At 55.5% G+C, this 20,105-nt stretch overlaps 3 protein-coding genes across 3 annotated transcripts in view; 2 read left to right on the forward strand and 1 right to left on the reverse strand.

The window, feature by feature from the left end:
* The first annotated feature begins 384 nt into the window (after positions 1–384).
* On the forward strand, positions 385–3,517 carry Ccer2 (coiled-coil glutamate rich protein 2). Its single transcript, XM_055594810.1, has 5 exons — positions 385–765; positions 909–949; positions 1,104–1,191; positions 1,488–2,005; positions 3,202–3,517. Exons 1-5 carry the CDS (start codon positions 690–692, stop codon positions 3,289–3,291), a joined length of 813 nt encoding a protein of 270 aa, XP_055450785.1. The 5' UTR covers positions 385–689; the 3' UTR covers positions 3,292–3,517.
* A 42-nt stretch (positions 3,518–3,559) lies between these two features.
* Positions 3,560–10,604, reverse strand: Nfkbib (NFKB inhibitor beta). Its single transcript, XM_055594796.1, has 6 exons — positions 10,356–10,604; positions 6,415–6,520; positions 6,000–6,333; positions 4,752–4,840; positions 4,405–4,671; positions 3,560–3,729 (listed from the first exon to the last, which is right to left on the reverse strand). The coding sequence occupies exons 1-6, from the start codon at positions 10,532–10,534 to the stop codon at positions 3,628–3,630; spliced, it is 1,077 nt and encodes a 358-aa protein (XP_055450771.1). The 5' UTR covers positions 10,535–10,604; the 3' UTR covers positions 3,560–3,627.
* A 259-nt stretch (positions 10,605–10,863) lies between these two features.
* Positions 10,864–20,105, forward strand: part of Sirt2 (sirtuin 2) — a 20,618-nt gene continuing 11,376 nt past the window's right edge. The window contains exons 1-7 of the mRNA XM_055594794.1: positions 10,864–10,982; positions 11,737–11,783; positions 15,556–15,604; positions 15,808–15,921; positions 19,388–19,429; positions 19,526–19,632; positions 19,720–19,776. Of these exons, the coding sequence (XP_055450769.1) occupies positions 10,967–10,982; positions 11,737–11,783; positions 15,556–15,604; positions 15,808–15,921; positions 19,388–19,429; positions 19,526–19,632; positions 19,720–19,776 (432 nt within the window). The 5' untranslated portion in view covers positions 10,864–10,966. The remainder of the gene's footprint in view (positions 10,983–11,736; positions 11,784–15,555; positions 15,605–15,807; positions 15,922–19,387; positions 19,430–19,525; positions 19,633–19,719; positions 19,777–20,105) is intronic.

The raw sequence follows: 20,105 nt of genomic DNA on the forward strand, positions 1-20,105 counted from the left end.
GGCCATTAATCCCATCACTCGGAGGCAGGGGGAATCACTGAGTTTGAGGCCCTCCTGGTCTACAAAATGAGTCCAGGACAGCCATGGCTGCACAAGGCAAGACTATCTCAAAAAATAAATACTAATAAGCAAAGAAAACAACAGAGGAAGACACTTGGCCGTTGACCTCTGGCCTCCACGTGTGCATAGGCCACAGATCAGTTCTGGGGTGGCATGCAGGGCCCACCCAAGCACCCTTCATACCCCATCCTCACCCAAAAGCCCTGGGGTGGGTTGTCACCAAAATATCAGAAGCTCCTTTAGGCAACTGTCCCAGCACCGCACAGCTGGCAGATGGTGGAGCAGGGACTTGGCCGGGAGGAGCTCCCACCTCTGAGAAAGGAGATTTCGAAACTCCGCTTTCCAGATAAGGGAAGAGCAGAGAAAAGAAGTCTCTGGGGAGACCCTCCCACCTGCCCCTTCCCCCGCCGGGGCTCCTGAGCCAGAGCCCAGAGGGGTGCATGCTTGAGTCTGGGTTCCCATGAATAATTGAGGTTCCTGAAGCGCCCCACAGCTGTCCCCCTCTCCCTGTGCCGGGGAGGGGGCTGCGGTGACGTCATTTCCTCCCCTGCGGGGCCACTGCACCTGGGTTATAAGGCGCTGGCCCCGGCTGTCCCTCAGCGGAGAGGCCCGGGTCTGCACTCCCCACCATGCCGCTCCGTGCACCCGCCTCTGCAGTGCTGCTGCTGCTGCCTCCGCTGCTGCTGGCGCTGCTGCTGGGGGCTGGTGAGTCCAGGGCCCACGGAGGGGTTGGGTGGCGGGGCAGGGTACCCGGGACTGGGCTTGCCGGTGGGGACAAGCTGGTGGGCCGGGGTGCCGGGGGATTGGGGATCAGTACCACGGACAGAGCCCATCCCTTCCTTCCACAGCCTCCTCCGCTCCCCTGGAGCTCAGACCCTCCAAGGAGGAGGTGAGAGGTGCCCTTCCTTGCCCTCCCCATCCCTTTACGTCCCTTCTGCCCAGCTTCTCCCGGGACCCGCACCTCTTTCCATCCTGTAGCCGCTCCGCTTTCCCAGCTCCCTTGCCTTGACCTTCCCCTTGACCGGCCATCCCTGCCTCCCCAGCTAACCCGCTGTCTAGCAGAAGTGGTCATGGAGGTGCTGACCCTGGGCCAGGCCCAGAGAGGCCCCTGCACAGCTCTGCTCCACAAAGGTAGGGGAGCCCCGGTCCCCCTCAGACTCCCAGGATCCTTCCCCTACCCTCCCACTGGCCCACAGTGCTGGAGGAAGTGTTCCCTGGTTCCGGCTTGTGTGGTACTACTTCCGCCCTGGGGCCGAAAGAGCCTGGCTGCCCTGAAGCTTCCCGCAGGATAGGGACTGGGCAGAGAACAGCAACCCGTGACACCCCTCCCAGTGCCAAGCGGTTCCCTTCACGGCGTCAGGAAGGACGCCCGTGTTCAGGGCCTCCATTTCCCAGTTGGGAGCACAAGGGGCATTTTTCTCTGCCAGAGATATTCGAGACAGAGGCCCACAGCTGCGTGCCCCCTGAGAAGAGGTTGCTGCGTGGGGACTTCGCCAGGCAGGAGGCTGGGAAGACGAGGTCCAGCCAGGAGATAAGGGACGAGGAAGAGGAGGAAGCGGCAGAGACGACCCACAAGTCGGAGATACGGGAACAGGCTGCGCACACACAGCTCCACGGCCAGCTTCGCCAGGAGGAGGAAGAAGTGGAGGAGGAGAGCCGACCGGGGAAGGCCTTTGAGCGTACGTGGAAGCCACATCTAGAGCGTGCCAGAGGCCCCCAAAAGCGGGTGGCTGAGAAGGCCAGCGATGAGGAGACAGCCCAGTTTCAGCCGGAGGAGAAGGGCTTGCAGCTGCTGGGTGGAGGCCATGATCTGTGGCAGGGGGCCGAGAGGGCCAGGGGAGAGAGGCATGAAGAGCCCTCGAACCATCACCACTACCAGGAGCAGCCGGGCACCAAGGCCAAGCAGGAGGAAGAGGCAGGGGAGCAAGAGGCCACAGAGCAGGAGGTGAGGAAGGGGCACGAGAAGGCCACCGGGAGTCTCTTCCAACACCTAATGCTAGGCCAGACAACGAACCCCCCCCAGGTGGGTCAGAGTGGCCAAGTGTGCCCCGGGACTTGGTAGCAACACCCGAGCGGGGACAGTGACCAGGAAAGCACCACTAACTACCCAGAAGCACCAGCGCCAGCCACCCACTGCCAGGCTGTACCGAGGAAGTCAGCTCCCACTGAAGCTAGCAGCTACTCTCCTGCCTCACCAGGCTAGAGAGAGATACTGTTGACTAGGTCATGCAAAGCTGAGTCTGTCCCACAGGCCAGCAAGATGGCCTAGGGACCAGGGTCCAATTTCTAGATCCCCTACGTTGTCCTCTGACCTCGCCACAAATGCTGTGATACACACGTGGACACAGACACACACAATACTCATACACACAATAAGTAAATGTATAAAACTTTTTTTTTTTTTTTGGCTTTTTGATACAGGTTTTCTCTGTGTAGCCTTGGCTGTCCTGGACTCACTTTGTAGACCAGGCTGGCCTTGAACTCACAGAGATCGGCCTGCCTGTGCCCCCCACGTGCCGGGATCACAGGCGTGCGCCACCACACCTGGCTTGATTTGTTTTTTTAGATTATGGGCTGGAGAGGTGAGTGAACAGTGTAACAGTCCTTCCAGGATCAACGTGGTGACTGTGACTCCACTTCCAGGGGATCCGAGGCCCTCTCCTGGCCTCCACGGGCACCAGAGAGACATGTGATATACAGACACACAGGCAGCCAGACACCCACACACAGAAAGCTTTCAATTAGTTAAATATCAGCTCAATTGGGAGCAGCAGTCAAAATGGCCGTCACGCCAGACAGGCCACCCAGGCTAGGGAGGTGGGTAGCGTGGGTGACCAGTGTGCACAGGCCCTGGCTTCACTGCCCAGCACTACTGCAGAAGCCAGCTGTGCTGAAACATCTGGAATCCCAGAGCTCAGAGAGTGGAGGCCGAAGGATCAGGAGATCAATGGGGCAGGCTATGTGGACGTCCGTGCTGGTCAGCTGGGCAAGCAGAACTCTTGGGTCTGTGGAAACAAAGATGGTGGCCCTCCCTACCCTGACAGACAGCTGGGGAGGGACTTCCGGCCACCAGTGTATGAAGTGGCCAGACTGATATTCAGTGGCCGCAGAGGTGGTGACCACATTCCTCATCTCTCCCAGGAGCACGGTGCGGAGCGGCTGGAGCGCGTGCAGGACCAGCTGAAGAAGGCCACCGCCATGCTGGGGGAGGCCCTTGGGAGGGAAGGCTGACCCCTCTCCCCTCTCCTCCTCCATACTCCCTAAGGCTCTGGGCTGTTGCCCTCAGAGCCCCCTGCCCCTGGCATCCTGCTCCTCTTCCAACTGGCAGGGGGCGCGAGCAAGATGCCTGAGAGGAGTCCGAGTGGGGCGGGGGCTGGCTTCAGACGACTCCGGACCTCCCCAGCCCCTCCACCCCTCGGAGTGAATAAAGCACAGAGCAAACACCCAGGCTCCCACTTGGCTTTGGGGGGCGGGGCCTGAAGCGAGCAGGAAGGCAGTAGCAGTCTGCACTGGTTATCAGGTCTGATTTTTATTAAACTGGAAATTATATTAATATTAGAACTTAAGTCAGGCAGGGTTGGAGTCGTCGGGAGGGGGTTTGGATGCCGGGGAGGGCGGGAGCCGCTTCTGGCTCCTGCCCCTGTGGACAACAATGTCATCATATTCATCCTGAGGACAGAGGACAGCGCGGGCGTCAGGGAGCTGCCACGTTGCCAGCGCCTAAGAAGGGCTGTCACAGTGGAGCCTGTGCCCCTTGCCCCTCCTCTAACGGTCTCACTACCGCGCCCCACTGTCATACCCACTGCCACCTTCTCCCAGCACCACACGGCTCTTCTCCCCGCTGCCCTCGCCTGTAGCCCTCTTCAAGCTACATCAACCCCTACCCCGGGGCCTGCTGTTGCCCGGGCCCCTCACCTCTGCCTGAGGCCTTTTCCTACGATCAGGGTCCTAGACAGTGACCAAGGCCTACCCACACCCCAGGCTCTCCGCCTCTTGCTCCCAGTTCCTCCCGACACTCAGACCCTCACTGCCTGGATTCACCTCTGCAGGAAGCCTACCCGAGCTCCTCTCTGTTATTTTCCTTCCTGACAGGGTCTCACCATGCAGCCTGGCTGGCCTCAGACTCACAGACATCCACCCGCCTCTGCCTCCTGAGTGCTGGGATTAGGCTGATGGGGTGTGTGGCCAAGACAGATTGCCTTAGCTGTCCGGATACCACTGCCACCCTCGCCCTGCCTGTGACCGTCTCCCACATCCCCGGCAGCATCCAGCCAGGTTTTCTTGCTGCTGGTTACGCTGTCTCTCCCCCCCCACCCCGCGCCGAGATACCCGCTCCCAACTCACGCCCTCATCTCTGCTGTCGCTGTCGCTGTCGCTGCTGCTGCTGCAAGGGCCAAGCTTGTCATCCTCGTCCTCAGGTTCAGGGGCTCCGTGAGCACGGAGGAGGCGGGCAAGGATGGGGTTGGGCCGGAGCAGGGCACTGCCAAGTGGGGTGCGGCCCCCATACATGCGGGCGGCGGGGTCAGCACCAGCTCTCAGGAGAAGCTCCAGCACGGGGGCCGACTGGGCTTCTACCGCCAGGTGCAGGGGGGTCCGGCCGCACGTGGGCTCCTGTGGGATGTGCCGGAATGGTCAGCGAGCCCGAGGAAGGGACAGTGCCTTTCCCACACTGGCCCACCACGGCGGCTCACCGGCTTATTGAGGTCAGCCCCGGCATCCCTGAGCAGCCGGACCATCTCTGCATCTTTGTGGATGACGGCTACATGGAGTGGGGTGTGGCCTGGGGGCAGAGCAACCGTGTCAGATGATGAAGTGAGAAGCCTCACCTCTGTCACCATCCCAGGGGAGGGCCGTGAGGGCGTCAGGGCAGGGGCAGCTTCCGAAGTCCTTCCCAGGGAGGCATCCAGGCTCCTGAGTTTCAGAAGCCTCAGCAGCAGCCGGCGCTACCCTGAGAGCCGTGGTGTCTGGGCTCTACAGGGAGGAGCCCGGGGCCCTGGATGGAAGCACTCAACTCGTGGACCCAGAACCCAAGCCTTTGGTCTTCCTTCATGGAGAGCAGCGGCTGGAGTAGCACATGCAGCCCTGACTTCCACCCCCGGCACCATAAAGAAAGCAAAAGCAACAGTCACAGCAACAACCAAAGTCCTCTCAGGACCTGGGGCTCTGGACACCGGCTACCAGATGCCCTCAGCCACTTATGGAGAAGGCAGGTCCTCTTCCCAGGAGGCCTGGCTGAGAGGGTGGCCCCGCGGCCCCCGCCCGTGGCTGGGATCACGGGATGGACCCTCTCATCACAGGTAGTCTGGGCTGGTGGTTTACACCAGGAAGCAGTTCTAGGGTTGGCACCTCGCAGCTGGGCAGCCCCAGCTCAACCGCTACATCCTGGCACTCTGGACCCGTGGGTGGCAGAGCTGGGTTACAAGCCGTTTGATGAGAGGGGCCCTGTCCAGTTCCTAGTAATTCTGTGGCTACATGTAGGTCCTTAGTCCAGACGCTACGATTTCTGGGGCCCAGGATTGATTTCCCAAGGAGCTGGTTTTGCTCCGGGGCTCACTGAGCAGCATCTTCCTGCTCCTCACTTCGGCCACCCACATGCTGGTATTCTAGGTCACACTGCCATGCCCTGAGACAGGCCTGGCTGAACTCTTTGAGACGGGGTCTCCTGTAACCTAGACTGGCCTCAAACTAGCTGGGTAGCACGAAGGGTACCTTCAATTCCTGATGCTCTTATTCCGCCTTCCAAGGGCTGGTTCTAGGCATCTACTGCCCAGTTGATGTTGGGGACCGTACCCAGGGCTCTGTGTATGCCAGATAAGCACTCCATCAACTAAGCCATGTCCAAAGCCAGTGGCCGGGTCTCAAGCTGGGTGAGAGGAGGCAGGGGCCTGGTGCCCGAGCTCTGGCCGGGAGCCCACACCCTTCCGGGCCCAGGGCCTCACCCTCATAGTTTTCAGCCTCCAGCTGCAGCTTCCAGTCGTCATCGCTCGCCTCCTCCTCATTCTCTGGGTTGGGCTGGGGGCTCACAGCAACAGGGGCGTGGCTGGTGTCTGGGTGCTGATCCTGGCTCTGAGTGAGGTAGTTATCGGAGGCATCCCGTGGGCATCTGGGGCGGGGCTGGAGCAGCACGGACACGCACGCGTGTGCCCTCACCCGGCAGGCCAAGTGTAGTGCGGTGTGGCCGCCTCTCTCAGCCACCAGCGCTCCCGCGCCAGCTGCATACAGCTTCTCTACCGTGGACGCCTCCCCCAGGATGGCTGCTAGGTGCAGGGCCGTCTGCAGGGACAGAGGGCAGGGTTAGGGCCACACTAACAATCCTGGACCCGGCTCCCTCGAGCGACCACCCCGGCAGCTCACTTGGCCTAGGTCATTCTGCAGGTCCAGGTACTCAGTGCCGGCAGAGAAGCCCAGGAGGAAATCCAGGAAGGGCTCATGCCGATGTATCACGGCCAAGTGCAGGGCCCTGCGGATGGAAGGCAGAGGTCGGTAAACACGGCGTCTACTGTGCGCTAAACGGTGGCCACAGTGGGAAACACTTCCCTGTACGGGAGTCCAGGGGCAGGACTTAGCTCAGCAACTCTGGCTGGCTGCTAGGTGCTCCAGAGAAGACAGGGTCTTCGTAAGTTGCCCAGGCTGGCTTGAGTTCAAATCCCTCCCACCTCAGCCTCCTGAGCATCTCGGCTGTCAGGCCTGTGCAAGTAGGCAGGCCCAGCTACCGACTTTGTTTCACCAGTGTTTGCTAGGTAACTTAGCCAGGTGGAGTAGCTCAAATCCCAGCACCTGGGGAAACTGAGGCAGGAGGATTGTCAGCTCAAAGCCAGACTGGGCTACCTGGTGAGTTCTAGACAAGTAGGGTTAAGTAGCAAGGATCTATCACACACACAAAGCTGGCAGACAGCACATGCGAGAGAGGCAGAGGCTGGTGGATCTCTGTGAATCACAGGCTGGCCTGGGCTGCACGCTGAATTCCCGGTCAGCTACGGCTACACCATGAGACCTTGTCTCAAATGATAATAAAGGGAAGAGCAACTGAGGTAGACAGCCAACATGGATCTCTGGCCTCCACACAGAAACATACACAAAGATTGGGTATGATAGCTCTGGCACTAATTTTAACACTTGAGAAGTTGAGGCAGGAGGGTCACAAGTTCAAGGCCAGCCTGGGCTACACAAGTGAAGCCCTGACTCAAAAAAGAAAAAAACAAAATTTAAAAAAAAGGAAAACAAGGGCTGGGGCTAGGATGTGGGTTAGGGGAGCGCTTGCCCAACGTGTGCATGCCCTCAGGATGGACTGAGAGCACCACACACACACACACACACACACACACACAGACACACAGACACACACAGACACACACACACACACACACACACGCACGCACGCACTAGCTCTGATAGCAGACCTCCAGATTACATTAAGGAAAAGCTAACAGAACAAGAAAAAGCAATAGACAAATCCACAGTTTGTCTCAGTGCTGGCCTGAAAGATTTCAATAGGTCTCTGTCACTGATGGTTCGAACAGACAGAAAAATGTCAGCAGAGAGGCAGTCGACTTGACAGCAGGAGCTTTTGGTGGCTGTTGCTTTGTTTTTGCAGTGGTGGGGACCGAACCTAAGATGCCCCGAATGCAGAGACGCACTCTCCCACTGAGCATCCGCCTCAGCCTGTTTCTTCCCTTTCTTTTGAGACGCGGCCTTGGCTAGTAATGTTCCCCAGGCTGGACTTGAACTCACTCTCTTCCTAGGCAGCTCCCGAACTTGAAATCCTCCTGCCTCAGTCTTTTTTGTGGCTGGAATTACACACCCTGCTCTGAGCAACACTACCTCTGAATCACATATCACCAAAATGAATTCCCTAGCACTCAGAAAGTGCTGGGTGGGATGGCCCACACTGCAAGAGAGACACTAGAGACCGCAAGTCAGACAAAGCATATTCTTGGCCCACAGTGAAACGAAATTCAAAGCCTGTAATAGAAAGACACCTGGAAATTCCTCCAAGTGTGGAAAATGAACGTGCTTCTTCATAATCCACTGGCCAAAAGAGAAATCAAAAGAGAAATTAGAAAATACACTCAATTAAACAAAAATAAAAATACAATGTATTAGAAGTTCTCCAGTGGAAACATTTATAGCATTCAAGGCACATTAGAAAAGAGGAAAGGTGAGCTGGGGAGTAGCTTACTGGGTAGCGTGCTTGCATAAAGTCCCAGCATCCATCTCAGCACTGCATGAACCAGGCATTCGCTACCCAAGACCAAGAGTTTAAGGACAGGGGCTGGAGCAACCGTTTAGCTTACCGTTTAACTTAACCGTTAACTTAACTTAACCGTTTAACTTGTTTTTTCTTGTATAACACCCAGGTTTGACTTCCAGCACCTACATGGTGGCTCACAACCATTCCTAGCTCTAGTTCCAGGGATCCAACAAGCACAAATATAGTTTACATACATGCATGCAGATAAAACATACATACACATAAAGTAAAATTTTTTAGGAGGCACAGGCAGATAATCTCTTGAGTTCAGGGCTAGCCTGCTCTACATAGCAAGTTCCTGGGCAGCCAGGGCTACACAGCGAAACCCTGTCTCAAAATACCAAAAACAAACAAATAACTTTTTAAAGTGTTCAAGGCTAACCTGAGCTGTGAGACAGTGACTAAAAAAAGGGGGTAAGAGGTGGCTGGGGAGATAGTTTGGTCAGTAAAGCACAGTGACCGTAGTTCAAAACCCACATAAGAAAAGCTGGGTGTGGCTGTAAGTGCTTATACAGGGAGGTGAGGGCACAAAATCCCGGAGTGAAGCAGTGGAGGCGCACACCTCTGATCTCAGCACCCAGGAGGCAGAGGCACAAGGATTTCTGTGAGTGTGAGGCCAGCTTGCTTTACACAGTGAGTTCCAGGCCAGGCACCCTATTACAAAAAGAGGAGGGTGGGGAGAAAGAGATGATCCCGGAGGCCAGCTAGTCTAGCCTAAGTGGTGAGGGCTAGGCCGGTGAAAGACCCTGTCTCAAAACAACAGCCCAAGGTTGTCCTCTGGTACACACACACACACACATACACACACACACACACACACACACACACACACACACTGGCTGGGCATAGCGATGAACACTTGGGAGGTGAAAGCAGGAGGATAAAAAGTTCAAAGCCATCCTCAGCTACAAAGCAAGTTCAAGCCATCATGGGTTACTATGAAACCGTCAAAAAAAAAAAAAAAAAAAAAAAGGAAGGAGGATACACATTACAAAAATTAAATCCAAAGTAATCAGGAACTAATTAACCAAAGTAACCAGAAAATAATAAAGGAACAAGAACCAACAAAATAGAAAGTGAAAAATAAGAATATTAAGGAAACTAAACCTGGTTCTTTAAGGCTAGTGTTTATTGTATTCCCCTCACGGGTCAGGCCACTGAGTCACTGGGCAATCAGCACAAAGGACAAAAAAATCCCGGGTACAACCCCTTACACAGACCTTCACCACAGCTGTCCCTCTCTCCAGCTTATCGACTAATCAAAATTTCCTGCTTTTTACATTTTTTTTTCAGTCTCCCTCTCCTCCTTTTCCTGTTCCCTCCTTTTGGATACTGGGTCCTCCCAGTCTGCCCAGAGATCCTTCTACCTCAGCCCCTTGAGCCCCTTGATTACAAGTGAGCACCATCACACTCAGCTAAAAGCGGGGACTGGATCAGGTTAACAGATGAATCTATCCTTGCGGAAGTGAGGTTTCTGAATTTTATGTAGCTCTGGCTGGCCAGAACTCTCTTTATAAATCAGGCGGCCTCAAACTCACAGAGATCCCCTTGCCTCGGCCTCCCTGTATGCCACCACACCCAGCAGCTCAATTTCTCAATTACAGATCAAGGCTGGAAATATCAGAGTCGTAGACTCAGGGCCAGGGACTAATTTTTGGGGAAAAAAAAAAAATCTGGCTTATACAAGATACAAAGACCACTTTTGGAAGCCAGAGGTCAGAGAGTGTGGGAACTAGACTGCCAACAAAGGTCTGGGGACCCTGTTGAATAGGTTCAGATCCGGCTTGGCGATCGTCAGGAGGTAGGATGTGGATGCCAGGAGCTCAAAGTTAGAATTCCAGAAATGCCGAATTGACAAGTCTGCTCTCACCTGCACTCAGGTGAGAGCAGACTTGTCAATTCGGCATTTGGGGGTTATGGTCAGGAAGTCCAGCATCGGAAGTCAAAGATAGGAACGGGAAAATAAGAAGTCACAGGAATCATAGGCTAACAGGGGCTCAGGTAGGATCCCAGGGCTCTGTTTGGTAATTAAAGGTTTACTCACGTGTCCCCATCCTCAGTGACGTAGCCAAAGACCAGGGGCGCCCACGACAGCTCCGGGCCCAACTCTGCGCCCAGACCTGGTCCTCCTGGAGCCGCAGCGTCGGGACCTAGAGAGCCCAGGCCGCTGTCGCACCATTCATCGGCGTCCGCAGTTTTTCCCAAGCACGCGACCCCAGCCATGGCCCCTGCCACCTCTGGTGGCCCCCTGTGGTCGCCTGGGCTCTGCGGTGAGCTCCGGCGCTTCCGCCCTGCTGGGAATTCCCCAACACGCCCCCTTATCTACCCAATCAAAATGTGCTAAATCGCTACACCCCGCCCCCGTACGGCACCAAAACCAATCAGAATAATGAGGTGGACACGGGCTTGCTGAGTTTCCCCACATTTTCCAGACGCCCTTTATTAATATGGCCGCCCGCGCCAGGCCTTTTGGGATTTGTAGTTTAGTTCCATAAGAGGCGCATTGTACGAAAGCGGTTACGGGACCGCGTTGCCTGCCGGTAGTTGTAGTTCCGTGTCCTAGCTCGCGCCCCCCACCCTCACCCCCGTCTTGTTTCCGGTGCCGTCACGGGACAGAGCAGTCGGTGACAGCCCCAGGGCCCCCACCCCGCTCCCATGGCCGAGCCGGACCGTGAGTCAGGGGCCCGGGTGGGAGGATCGGGCCGCGCCGGGGCCTGGCTTTGGGCTGCAGGCCCCGGGGCCCGAGGGCAGGCTCGGTGGGGCGGGAGACAGGGGCTGTCTGAAGGGAGTGGGATTTGAAAGGCGGTTGCTAAATGATCGGAGTTGCTAGGTTGGTGGATTTCTGGGTTGTGAGATTTTAAGGGTCCGTTTGCCAAGTTCTTAATGATTGCGTTTCTCGCACTTTGACTGCTGAGGACCCTCGTTGCTAAGGACCAAAGTTGCCACCATCCCGGTTGCTAAGGTTGTCTGGTGTCAGGGGCAACTAACTATAGGATGTTCCGGGGACCCCTGCTGGCCTTTCTGTCTCACTCCTTCAGCCCCTGTGCCTCCCTTAAGCACCCGCTCTCACCGCATCTTCTCTCCCGACTCCCGGCGGAAGTATCCCTACTTGGCTCTCTTGAAAAACTTCGTCCTCCCTCATTCGCCTGGCTGTCACACACGCTACCATGCCCTACCTAACTTTGAAATCTTCCCTCAGTCCCATTTCACCTGCTTTCTCCTCCTAAACCTCCCCCTCCTCAGCCTTTTCACCTCACACATTCCTCCATTCTAAAATACGCCTTTTCCGTATCCGACAGTTTTATTACCATCCCTGCCTCCAGGATAAGTAGGTTGGTGGGACCTCTTGTTACCTCCACCGCTGTGAACCGTTGGTCCCTTAACCATTCCCTCCACTGTAACCACGTCTGCTCCCCCTCCCCCAGCCTCTGACTCTCTGGAGACCCAGGCAGGGAAGGTGCAGGAGGCTCAGGTGAGATGGGGAAAAGGGTGGAGGGAAAAAGAGAGATGGACTTGGTTCCACATTCCATGCTGGGGGGAGGTGGCAAGGGAAGCCTTTTACCAGAAGGGCCCTTGGCTGATAGCCCGGGTTCCTGACCCCATCTGGGGATTAGTGTGGCCCCCTGGGAATGGTGGCTTCTGGGGACTGTCAAGGAAAATGTACAGCTTCAACCCTCGGCGCCCTCCTATATTGTCCTTACTTCCTGCTGTTGCCCGCCCCATCCTCAATCCCTTCCGAACTTCATTTGTGCTGGGCCTGGAAGAGAGAGTTTTCCGGTTTGTTCCCCAAACCCACAGATCCCATGAGGTGGGAGCATGACCGTACAAGGCTCACTCTAAGAGGGGCAATCCTGGGTGTGTGTCTTCCTGTAATCCCAGCAGTTGGGAGGCTGAGGTGGGAAGGTGGAGAGTCGAGAGACCGCTTGGGCCTTAGAGTGAGACCCTGTCTCAGAAATGGGGGGGGGAGGGTCAGTCCAGGAGTGCCAGGAGTGCACAGCCAACTTTGTGGGTTCCAGAAGATGATAGAAGATTCTAGCCAAACTCTTTCCTGGAGGGCCCCACAAGCTGATCTAGGAACGAGAGCAAGATATTATCACAGTGTCGTAAGTGAATAGGTTTGGAATTTTCTGAAAGAAGATCAGATCTGGTGTTCCATGCAGAGTATGAAGAGCTGAGGCTAGGAAGGAGTCGTAAGTGTTCTCGGTAGTTGGGTTGCTGGGGTGGTCCTTTATTGATACTCTGCTCGTGCTGTCATGCACACGACCTCATGTGATCTCTCTAGCATCCCAGTGAAGGGAAGGCCTTTCATGGCCGAGTTACAGATGAGGAATTTGACGGAGACCGTATCTCCTGGGTCCCTTGAGTAGAGACAGGGAAGGAGAAAAGCTTGAGGCCTGTGGGAGAATGAACGCTGGAGATGCTGTGGTTCATCGGGGAGGTAGAGGTAGAGGTAGACACCTCAGAGGTGTCTGACAACTGCCAGGGCCTCCAGTCACCTCAGAGGCAGCTTGCCCTCATGTCCTAGGCCAGCGGTTCTCAGCCTTCCCAGTGTTGCCGCCCTTTAACAGCTGCTCATGTCGTGGCGACGCCCAGCCATAACTGTCAGTTTACTGCCGCTCTGAGTTGTACTGTAACTGTCTGACATGCAGCCCCTGTGAAAGGGCCGTTTGAGCGCCACAGGGGTCAAACAGGTGGAGAAACACTGTGCTAGACGGCGCCTACAACCACTGAATGCTGAATAGCTCATCCTGTGAGAGCTGTCGAGGGAGGCAGGTGCAGAGGCCGTGGTCAGCATTAGCCCGCACGCGCCCAGCAGAGCTGTGACAGCCAGCTGAGGGTCCCCACTATCTTACTGGCCTGGCTCCCAAAGTAGACTTAATGCCAGACCAACAGGCTCCACAGTCAAAGGGTTCTCAGTGGCCAAGATGTGGGGGTGTCAATTGCGGCATTATCCAGACAGGGCACCACTGGCGATAGCCCCGGTGGATGGCAGGAGGCAGAGTCAATGAGCTGTGGTTCTCATACAATACGTTACTATAGCGCCACAGTAGAGAATGTGGTGGGTGCTGGAGAGATGGCTCGATGCTTAAGAATGCTTACTGCTTTTCCAGAGGACCCGAGTTCGATTCCAAGAACCTGCATCAGGCAGCTCACAAGTGACTGTAACTCCAGTCCCAGGGGTCTGACTCCGTGGGTACTTGCTCACATGTACATATTCACATAATTAAAATAAATTAAAAAAAGAAAAAAATGAGGCGGGTATGTGAAACCCAGGCCCGTTTCTTCAGCACCAATGAGTAAAACCTCATGCAGAGAAAAGACGAGTTAATCCTGTTTAGCTGTTGCCTGCTTTTGCTTTGACATATTTGCTCATTATCCAAAGGCTCAGGAGGCTGAACAAGGAGGATTATGAATTGGAAGCCAGCTTGGGTGAAATAGTAAGACCCGTCTCAAAAAAAAAAGCCTGCATAAGCTCTTTTTTAAGATTTTAAACGTAAACCATTTGCTTGATTTGCTCTGTGGGTAGGACACACGCACGCGCCACAGGGCGTGTGTGGTGGTCTCCGTCCACCATGTGGAACCTGGGATCAAGCTGCAGCCGGCAGGCTTGGTGGCCGGCACCTTTCCCTGTGGACCATCTTGCCAGCTTCCGTAATTTTAAGATCAGTGGAGACTCCTTGTAGAGTCAGCCCTGTCATCCCAGCACCTCAGAAACAAAAATGCAAGGTCACTGTCAGGGATCTAGCAAGTTGGAGCCAGCCTGGGCTATGTGGGACCCTGTCAAAACAATACCAACAAAAGAATCTTTTTAAACAATGATTTGGAAGGGAGGTTTGGAGGCAGAGAGGGAAGGGAAGGGCTGGGGCCCTTTGCGCAGGGAGGTTGACTGAGCTGGTCACACTGTTTCTGACCTTTGCTGCAAGGCCAGCCCTGGCCTGCCACCCACTTGGCATGTGTTTGCTGGCAGATGGCTCTGGAAGTCCTGTTATTTGGGCTGGCCATTAAGTGGTGAACATAGATAAGCCTTAGCCTTCTTGTGGCTGATATGATGGCACTTGGTAGCTGTTTGTGACTTAGGTGGGGGGTAGAAAGAGAGAGGTGGGCGGCCCTAAGCAGGCCATCATATGACAGGGAATAAGCGGAGGGGAGGGGAAACTGAGTCAAGGAAACCAGGGAAGGACCCCAGGAAAGGGGACAGGTTGAAGCTCTGAGGTTGGGAGAGGAGGTCAGTGGAAGGGTGCCAGGAGGCTGCATGGCTACACTGGAAATTGGCATGAGGGCAGAGTGGAGGGGAGAAGCCAGCGAAGGGACAGTGAGGCCAGGCTGGGAGCAGGAGCAGGCTTCAGGGAGATGCCGAGGCCACCCAGAGCAAGGTGGGGTCACCGTGAGAGGCTCCGGTCTGGTGACAGAGAAGCAGCATCACCGGTGGCATGGCTGTGGCAAGGCCGTGGCAGGCCCCGGGTAGTGGAGAGGGCCAGCTGAGAGGCCCAGGGATTCGCTGCTCAACCTCTGAGCTGTGTGTACAGAGTTGAGGCCCAAGGGCTGGAGGTCTAGCTGTCACTGTGGTCGCTCCCTAGCAAGCATGAGGCTCTGGCTTCGGCCCCTTGTCAGGCTGTGGCAGCTGGTTAGTGTTGGACGAGATCCCCCACATCACACCCATAATCCCAGCACTCCGGGGAGACTAGAGTGGAGATTAGTCTAGGTAGAGACAAGAGGATCAGAAGTTCAGTGTTATGTAGACTTCAGAGCGTGTTGGAGGCCAGCCTGAGCTACAGAAAACGCTGTCTCAGAAAGCAAGTTAAGCACGGTAGCACATGCCTTTAATCCTAGCAGTCAGAGAGAAGTAGAGGCAGCTGGATCTCTGAGTTCAAGGGTATCCAAGTCAACATAGTGAGTTCTGGGCCAACCAGGGATATATGGAGACCCTGCCATTAGGAGAAGAGACGGGCAGGCATGGTGGTGCACACCTTTAATCCCAGGAGGCAGAGCCAGGTGGATCCTGGGGAGTTTCAGGTCAGCCTGGTCTACACAGGAAGTTTCTAGACCAGCCAGAGACCCCATCTGACAGGGAAGCTAAGGCCTAGGAAGTCCCTCACAGGAGGAGGCAGCCTGTCCCAGGGGGCTCCCTGACACCGCCCAGTCAGAGCCCTGCTCTCTTTGAACCAGGAGTCACCCCCTCCCCTTCCCTTCCCCTCCCCCCTAACCCACTTCTTGGGCTTGGCCATCCCACCTGCCCCTTCCAGGATTCGGCCTCGGACACTGAGGGAGGAGCCATCGGTGGAGAGGCAGAGAGTAAGTGTGTTCCCAGAGGAGGGTGGGCAATGACCTGGGCCCTAGGGTACCCTCAGCACTACCAAGGGTGATTCCCAAAGTGTGTAACAGTGGACTTGGTGCTGGAGGCTGCTGGCTCCGGAGACAGTGGGACCTCATTGGTGGGAGGACAGTGGTGCCTGGCTCAATGGCCACCCAGCGCTGTGTCTCTTGTTGTTGGCCAGTGGACTTCCTGCGGAATTTGTTCTCCCAGACTCTGGGCCTGGGCTCCCAGAAGGAGCGCCTGCTGGATGAGCTGACCCTCGAAGGGGTGACCCGCTACATGCAGAGCGAGCGCTGTGAGTCCCCCACTACCAAGCCGCAGCCCAGCCCTCTTACTCTATGGTCCCTAAAGATGGAGCTTCCTACCTCAGCCCCACAGAGCTGGGAGTCTAGACCAGCACCACTAGGCCAGACTTTGGGACACATCCCTAGTGAATAAATTACTGCCCCCTGGGCAGGAGAGATGGCTCAGAGGTTAAGAGCATTGGCTGCTCTTCCAAAGGTCCTGAGTTCAATTCCCAGCACCCGCATGGTGGTTCACAACCATCTGTCATGAGATCTGGTGTCCTCTTCTAGCGTGCAGGCAGAACACTGTATACATAATAAATAAATCTTTAAAAATAAATAAACAAACAATACTGTCTTCTGATGGGCCAGGCCTGTGCCCTAGACTGGAAGTGACAATACCTCTGGAGTGACTCAGAATGAGGCTAAGGAAATTAGCAGAGGTATAAGTACGCCCAACATGCTGGGCACAACTACACTCCCGGCTACTCTGGCAGCTGAGGCTAGAGCGTCTAAATTCACAGCCTGGGGTACATTAAAACAAAAGGGGGGGCAGTGGGGGCACACACCTTTAGTCTAAGCACGTGGGAGCAGAGGCAGGCGAGAGAGACTGAGGCGACGGCTCAGTCCATAAGGTGAGGGCACCCAAGAAGGTCAGCGCTTGTAACTCTAGGGCTGGGGAAGCAGAAGCAGGGAGCTCCAGCTAAGCCCAGGCCCCAGTGAGAGACCCTGCTTAAAAACCACAGTGAGGGTCTGTGAGCTGGCTCTCGAGGAAAGGCACTTATTCCACGCTCAACACAAGAGCTGCATCCCTGGGACCCACGTGATGGCAGGAGAGAGACAACTCAGGTTTTCCTCTGACTTCCACATGCTTGCTGTGGCATGCACACACAAAGAAATGTGAGGGGGAAAAAAACCCGGTGGATGGCCCCTGAGAAATATCACACACACACACTCCGAAGAGATTAACATATTGGAGCAGGCCCTGATGAGAGCTATGGATGTGTTTGCTACCGTGTTGTTACAGGAAGCTTGTGTCAGGTGTGCCGTTTAGAAGCCAACTAGGTGGGTCACGGTGAGGTTTCTATTTCTTGCTGCGGTTGCGTCACCAAGTCTGGGAAATCAGGCCTTCGCAGTCCTCCGAGAACAATGGAGCTTTGAGGGTCCTGAACGGCCCTTTGTTGAGGCCATCTTCTCCAGTTTCGCCTTTGCCCAGCTGCCCACCTCCCTCCTTGGCAGCCAGGATGGTAGCTGAGCCTCCCTCTCCTGCCACAGGCTGGGCAGCCGCCTGCAGAAAGAACCCAAGCCGTGGCCAGGAGGCAGCTGTCCTTTCCTCTTCTTATACACAGGTCTTCGAGGCTCTGGCCTGTAGGGTGCTGGTGAGGGACTCCAGATGAGTGGTAATTAGCCAGGCCCTTGCTCTTTGCCAGGGTCTGGGCCAAGCACCTCACAAGCATCCTTGTACTTAATTATTGTGGAAGAGCTCTGAGGTCTTTCTAGAAGTAGGCTGAACAGAAGAGGAAACTGAGGCACAGAAAGGCTGTGAGTTCATGTGAACATCTGGCAGGTGGCACAGTCAGATTTGATAGCAGCCCCGGAAGCGTGGTCTCGCCTGTAGCTTGGGTGATTGTCTTGCTTCAGTCTCCTAAGGTTTGGTATTCCAGACACATACAACCGCATCCAGGGGTGTGGGGCCCCTTGAATCTAGAGTGTGTGGTCCCCCAGTCTCAGGGCCCATGGTATCCAGCCAGACAGGGGCCAGTTCCCTGAGTGTACAGGCCGTAACAGGCTTGTCTGTTTGTCTGTTCTGTTTTTCAAGACAGCTTCCTCTGTGTGTAGCGCTGGCTGTCCTAGAACTTGATTTGTAGGTGAGGCTCGCACCAAACTCACAGAGATCCACCTATCTCTGTCTCTCGAGGGCTGGGATTAAAGACGTGTGCCACCATGCCCAGTTTACAAATTATTCGTGTGTATATGTGTGGTGTATGTATCCATGCAGGGACATATGTGTTACCATGTGCTTGCCAGGGGACAACTCTCAGGAGTCACTTTTCTCCTCCTTCCATGTGGTTTCTAGGAGTCAAACTCAGGTCACCAGGCCTGGCAGAAAGTCCCCACTGAGCCATCTCACCAGCCTGTGGCAGGCCCTGACCTTTGTTCACCCTGTTGTCCCTTAAACAGAACACCCCAGGGCTACCCAGTCCATGGGATGCCACACTTGTGTCTGTCTGTCAGCTGACAGACAGACGCCGGGGCTCTGTGTGGCTGGGCTGCCTGCCAGCCAGCAGCTGAGGCAGTGACAGGGCCATTTCTGCCCAGCTCTGCACCTGTGAATGGATTCAGCCATTTCACCCCGACTAGTTCTTTTGTAAGAACTATTAAAAACTGAGAGCCAAGCCCTGCTAAGAATACAAACCATGGTCTGAAGACATTTGACACAGCTGAGGGGCCGGGGACAAGTGCCTGCCTAGCATGCACCCCAGGAGTCAGTCCCCCACCCCCCACGCAGAAGCTGGGCGTGGCCGGGCTTAGTGGCATCCTTCCATCCATGCTCAGAAGGTAGGGGCAGGGAAGTCAGAGTTCTCACACTGAGACCCTATCTCAAAGAAAGAAAGGAAAAGCTGGGCCTAGCGAGGCTTGCCTGTAATCCCAGAACTTTGAGATGGAAGCAGGAGGATCAGAAGGTCATCCTTGCTGCATGGTGAATTTAAAGCTCACCTGCGATACAGGAGAGCCAGTAAAAAAAAAGATTATTTCGTGCAGTTGACACAGCACCCCGTGGCTTGTGTGAGAACAGCAGTGGTGAAGGGATGTGTCTAACATGTTAGCTTCTGAAATTGAAGCCAGGCCTCCCAGCGCCGGGGAGGCCAAAGCAGGAGGCTCGGGGTTCCCGGCCAACGTGGGTTACACAGGGAGACACCATCTCCAAACCAGAGAAAACACAAGGGGCATGCTGGTGCACACCGAAACACCAGCACCTGAGAGGTGGAGCCAGGAGGGACAGAAGTTCAAAGTCATCCTGAACGACATAGGAGGCCCAGGGGCAGCCTTGGCTGTATGAAACCCTGTCTCAAATCACCTTAAAAAACAAGCAAACAGCGACACTCTTTAGCCAGGCGGTGGTGGCACACCTTTAGTCCCAGCATGCAGGAGACAGAGGCAGAGGCAGGCAGATCTCTGAGTTCCAGGCCAGCCTGGTCTACAGAGTGAGTCCAGGACAGCCAGGGCTACAGAGAGAAACCCTGTCTCCAAACACCAAAACAAACAAAAACAAAACCAAAAAGAGCTTAGGGCCTGAAACTAGCCAGCTCTGTGGCGCTGAGGTGGCCCTAGCTCTCTCCCCGAGACCTCCCCCATTGCTTTTCCCCTCTGCTGTCCCTTCCCCTGGCTGGCTGTGTTCTGCGCCTGTGCCACCTCCTCCCCGCCAGCAGCACGGGTAGGAGGGACCGCATGGCAGCATGCACACTCTCCCCCCAGGTCGCAGGGTCATCTGTCTGGTGGGAGCCGGAATCTCCACATGTAAGTGTCCCTCCGTCGAGCCTCCCCAGGGAGTCGGGGGTCCCGGAAGGGGTCATGCATTCTTGGGGCAGAACTCTGACTGTGGGTGCCCTTTAGCTGCAGGTATCCCTGATTTCCGCTCCCCATCCACTGGCCTCTATGCGAACTTGGAGAAGTACCACCTTCCTTACCCGGAGGCCATCTTTGAGATCAGTTACTTCAAGGTACGTTGCTGACATGGGGGATGGGGCTCCCAACTCCGGTTCTTCTCTTACCTGGACCATGTGGCCCTCTGGTTCTCTCTCCCACAGAAACATCCAGAACCCTTCTTTGCCCTTGCCAAGGAGCTCTACCCTGGGCAGTTCAAGGTGAGGTCTTTTCTGCAGGGGAGATTGGGAAGGAGGCTCCTTATAGGCCCTTCAGACAGCGCACATGATTGTGAAGAGTGCAGCTTCTGGGGCCAGCAAGATGCATGGTGACGAGTTTGATCCTGGAGCCCTCATGGTGACCTGAGTTCAATCCTGGAGGCCTCCTGACTGAAGGAGAACCAACTCCTGCACGTTATTCTCTGACCTCCATATGTGCATTGTGTCAAGTGCATACCCCCAGATGGATGGATGGATGGATGGATGGATGGATGGATGGATGGATGGATGGATGTGTGGATGGATGGATGGATGGATGGATGGATGGATGG

This window comes from Psammomys obesus, unplaced genomic scaffold (assembly GCF_907164565.1).
Source record: "Psammomys obesus unplaced genomic scaffold, mPsaObe1.curated_primary_1811, whole genome shotgun sequence".
Lineage (NCBI taxonomy): Eukaryota > Metazoa > Chordata > Mammalia > Rodentia > Muridae > Psammomys > Psammomys obesus.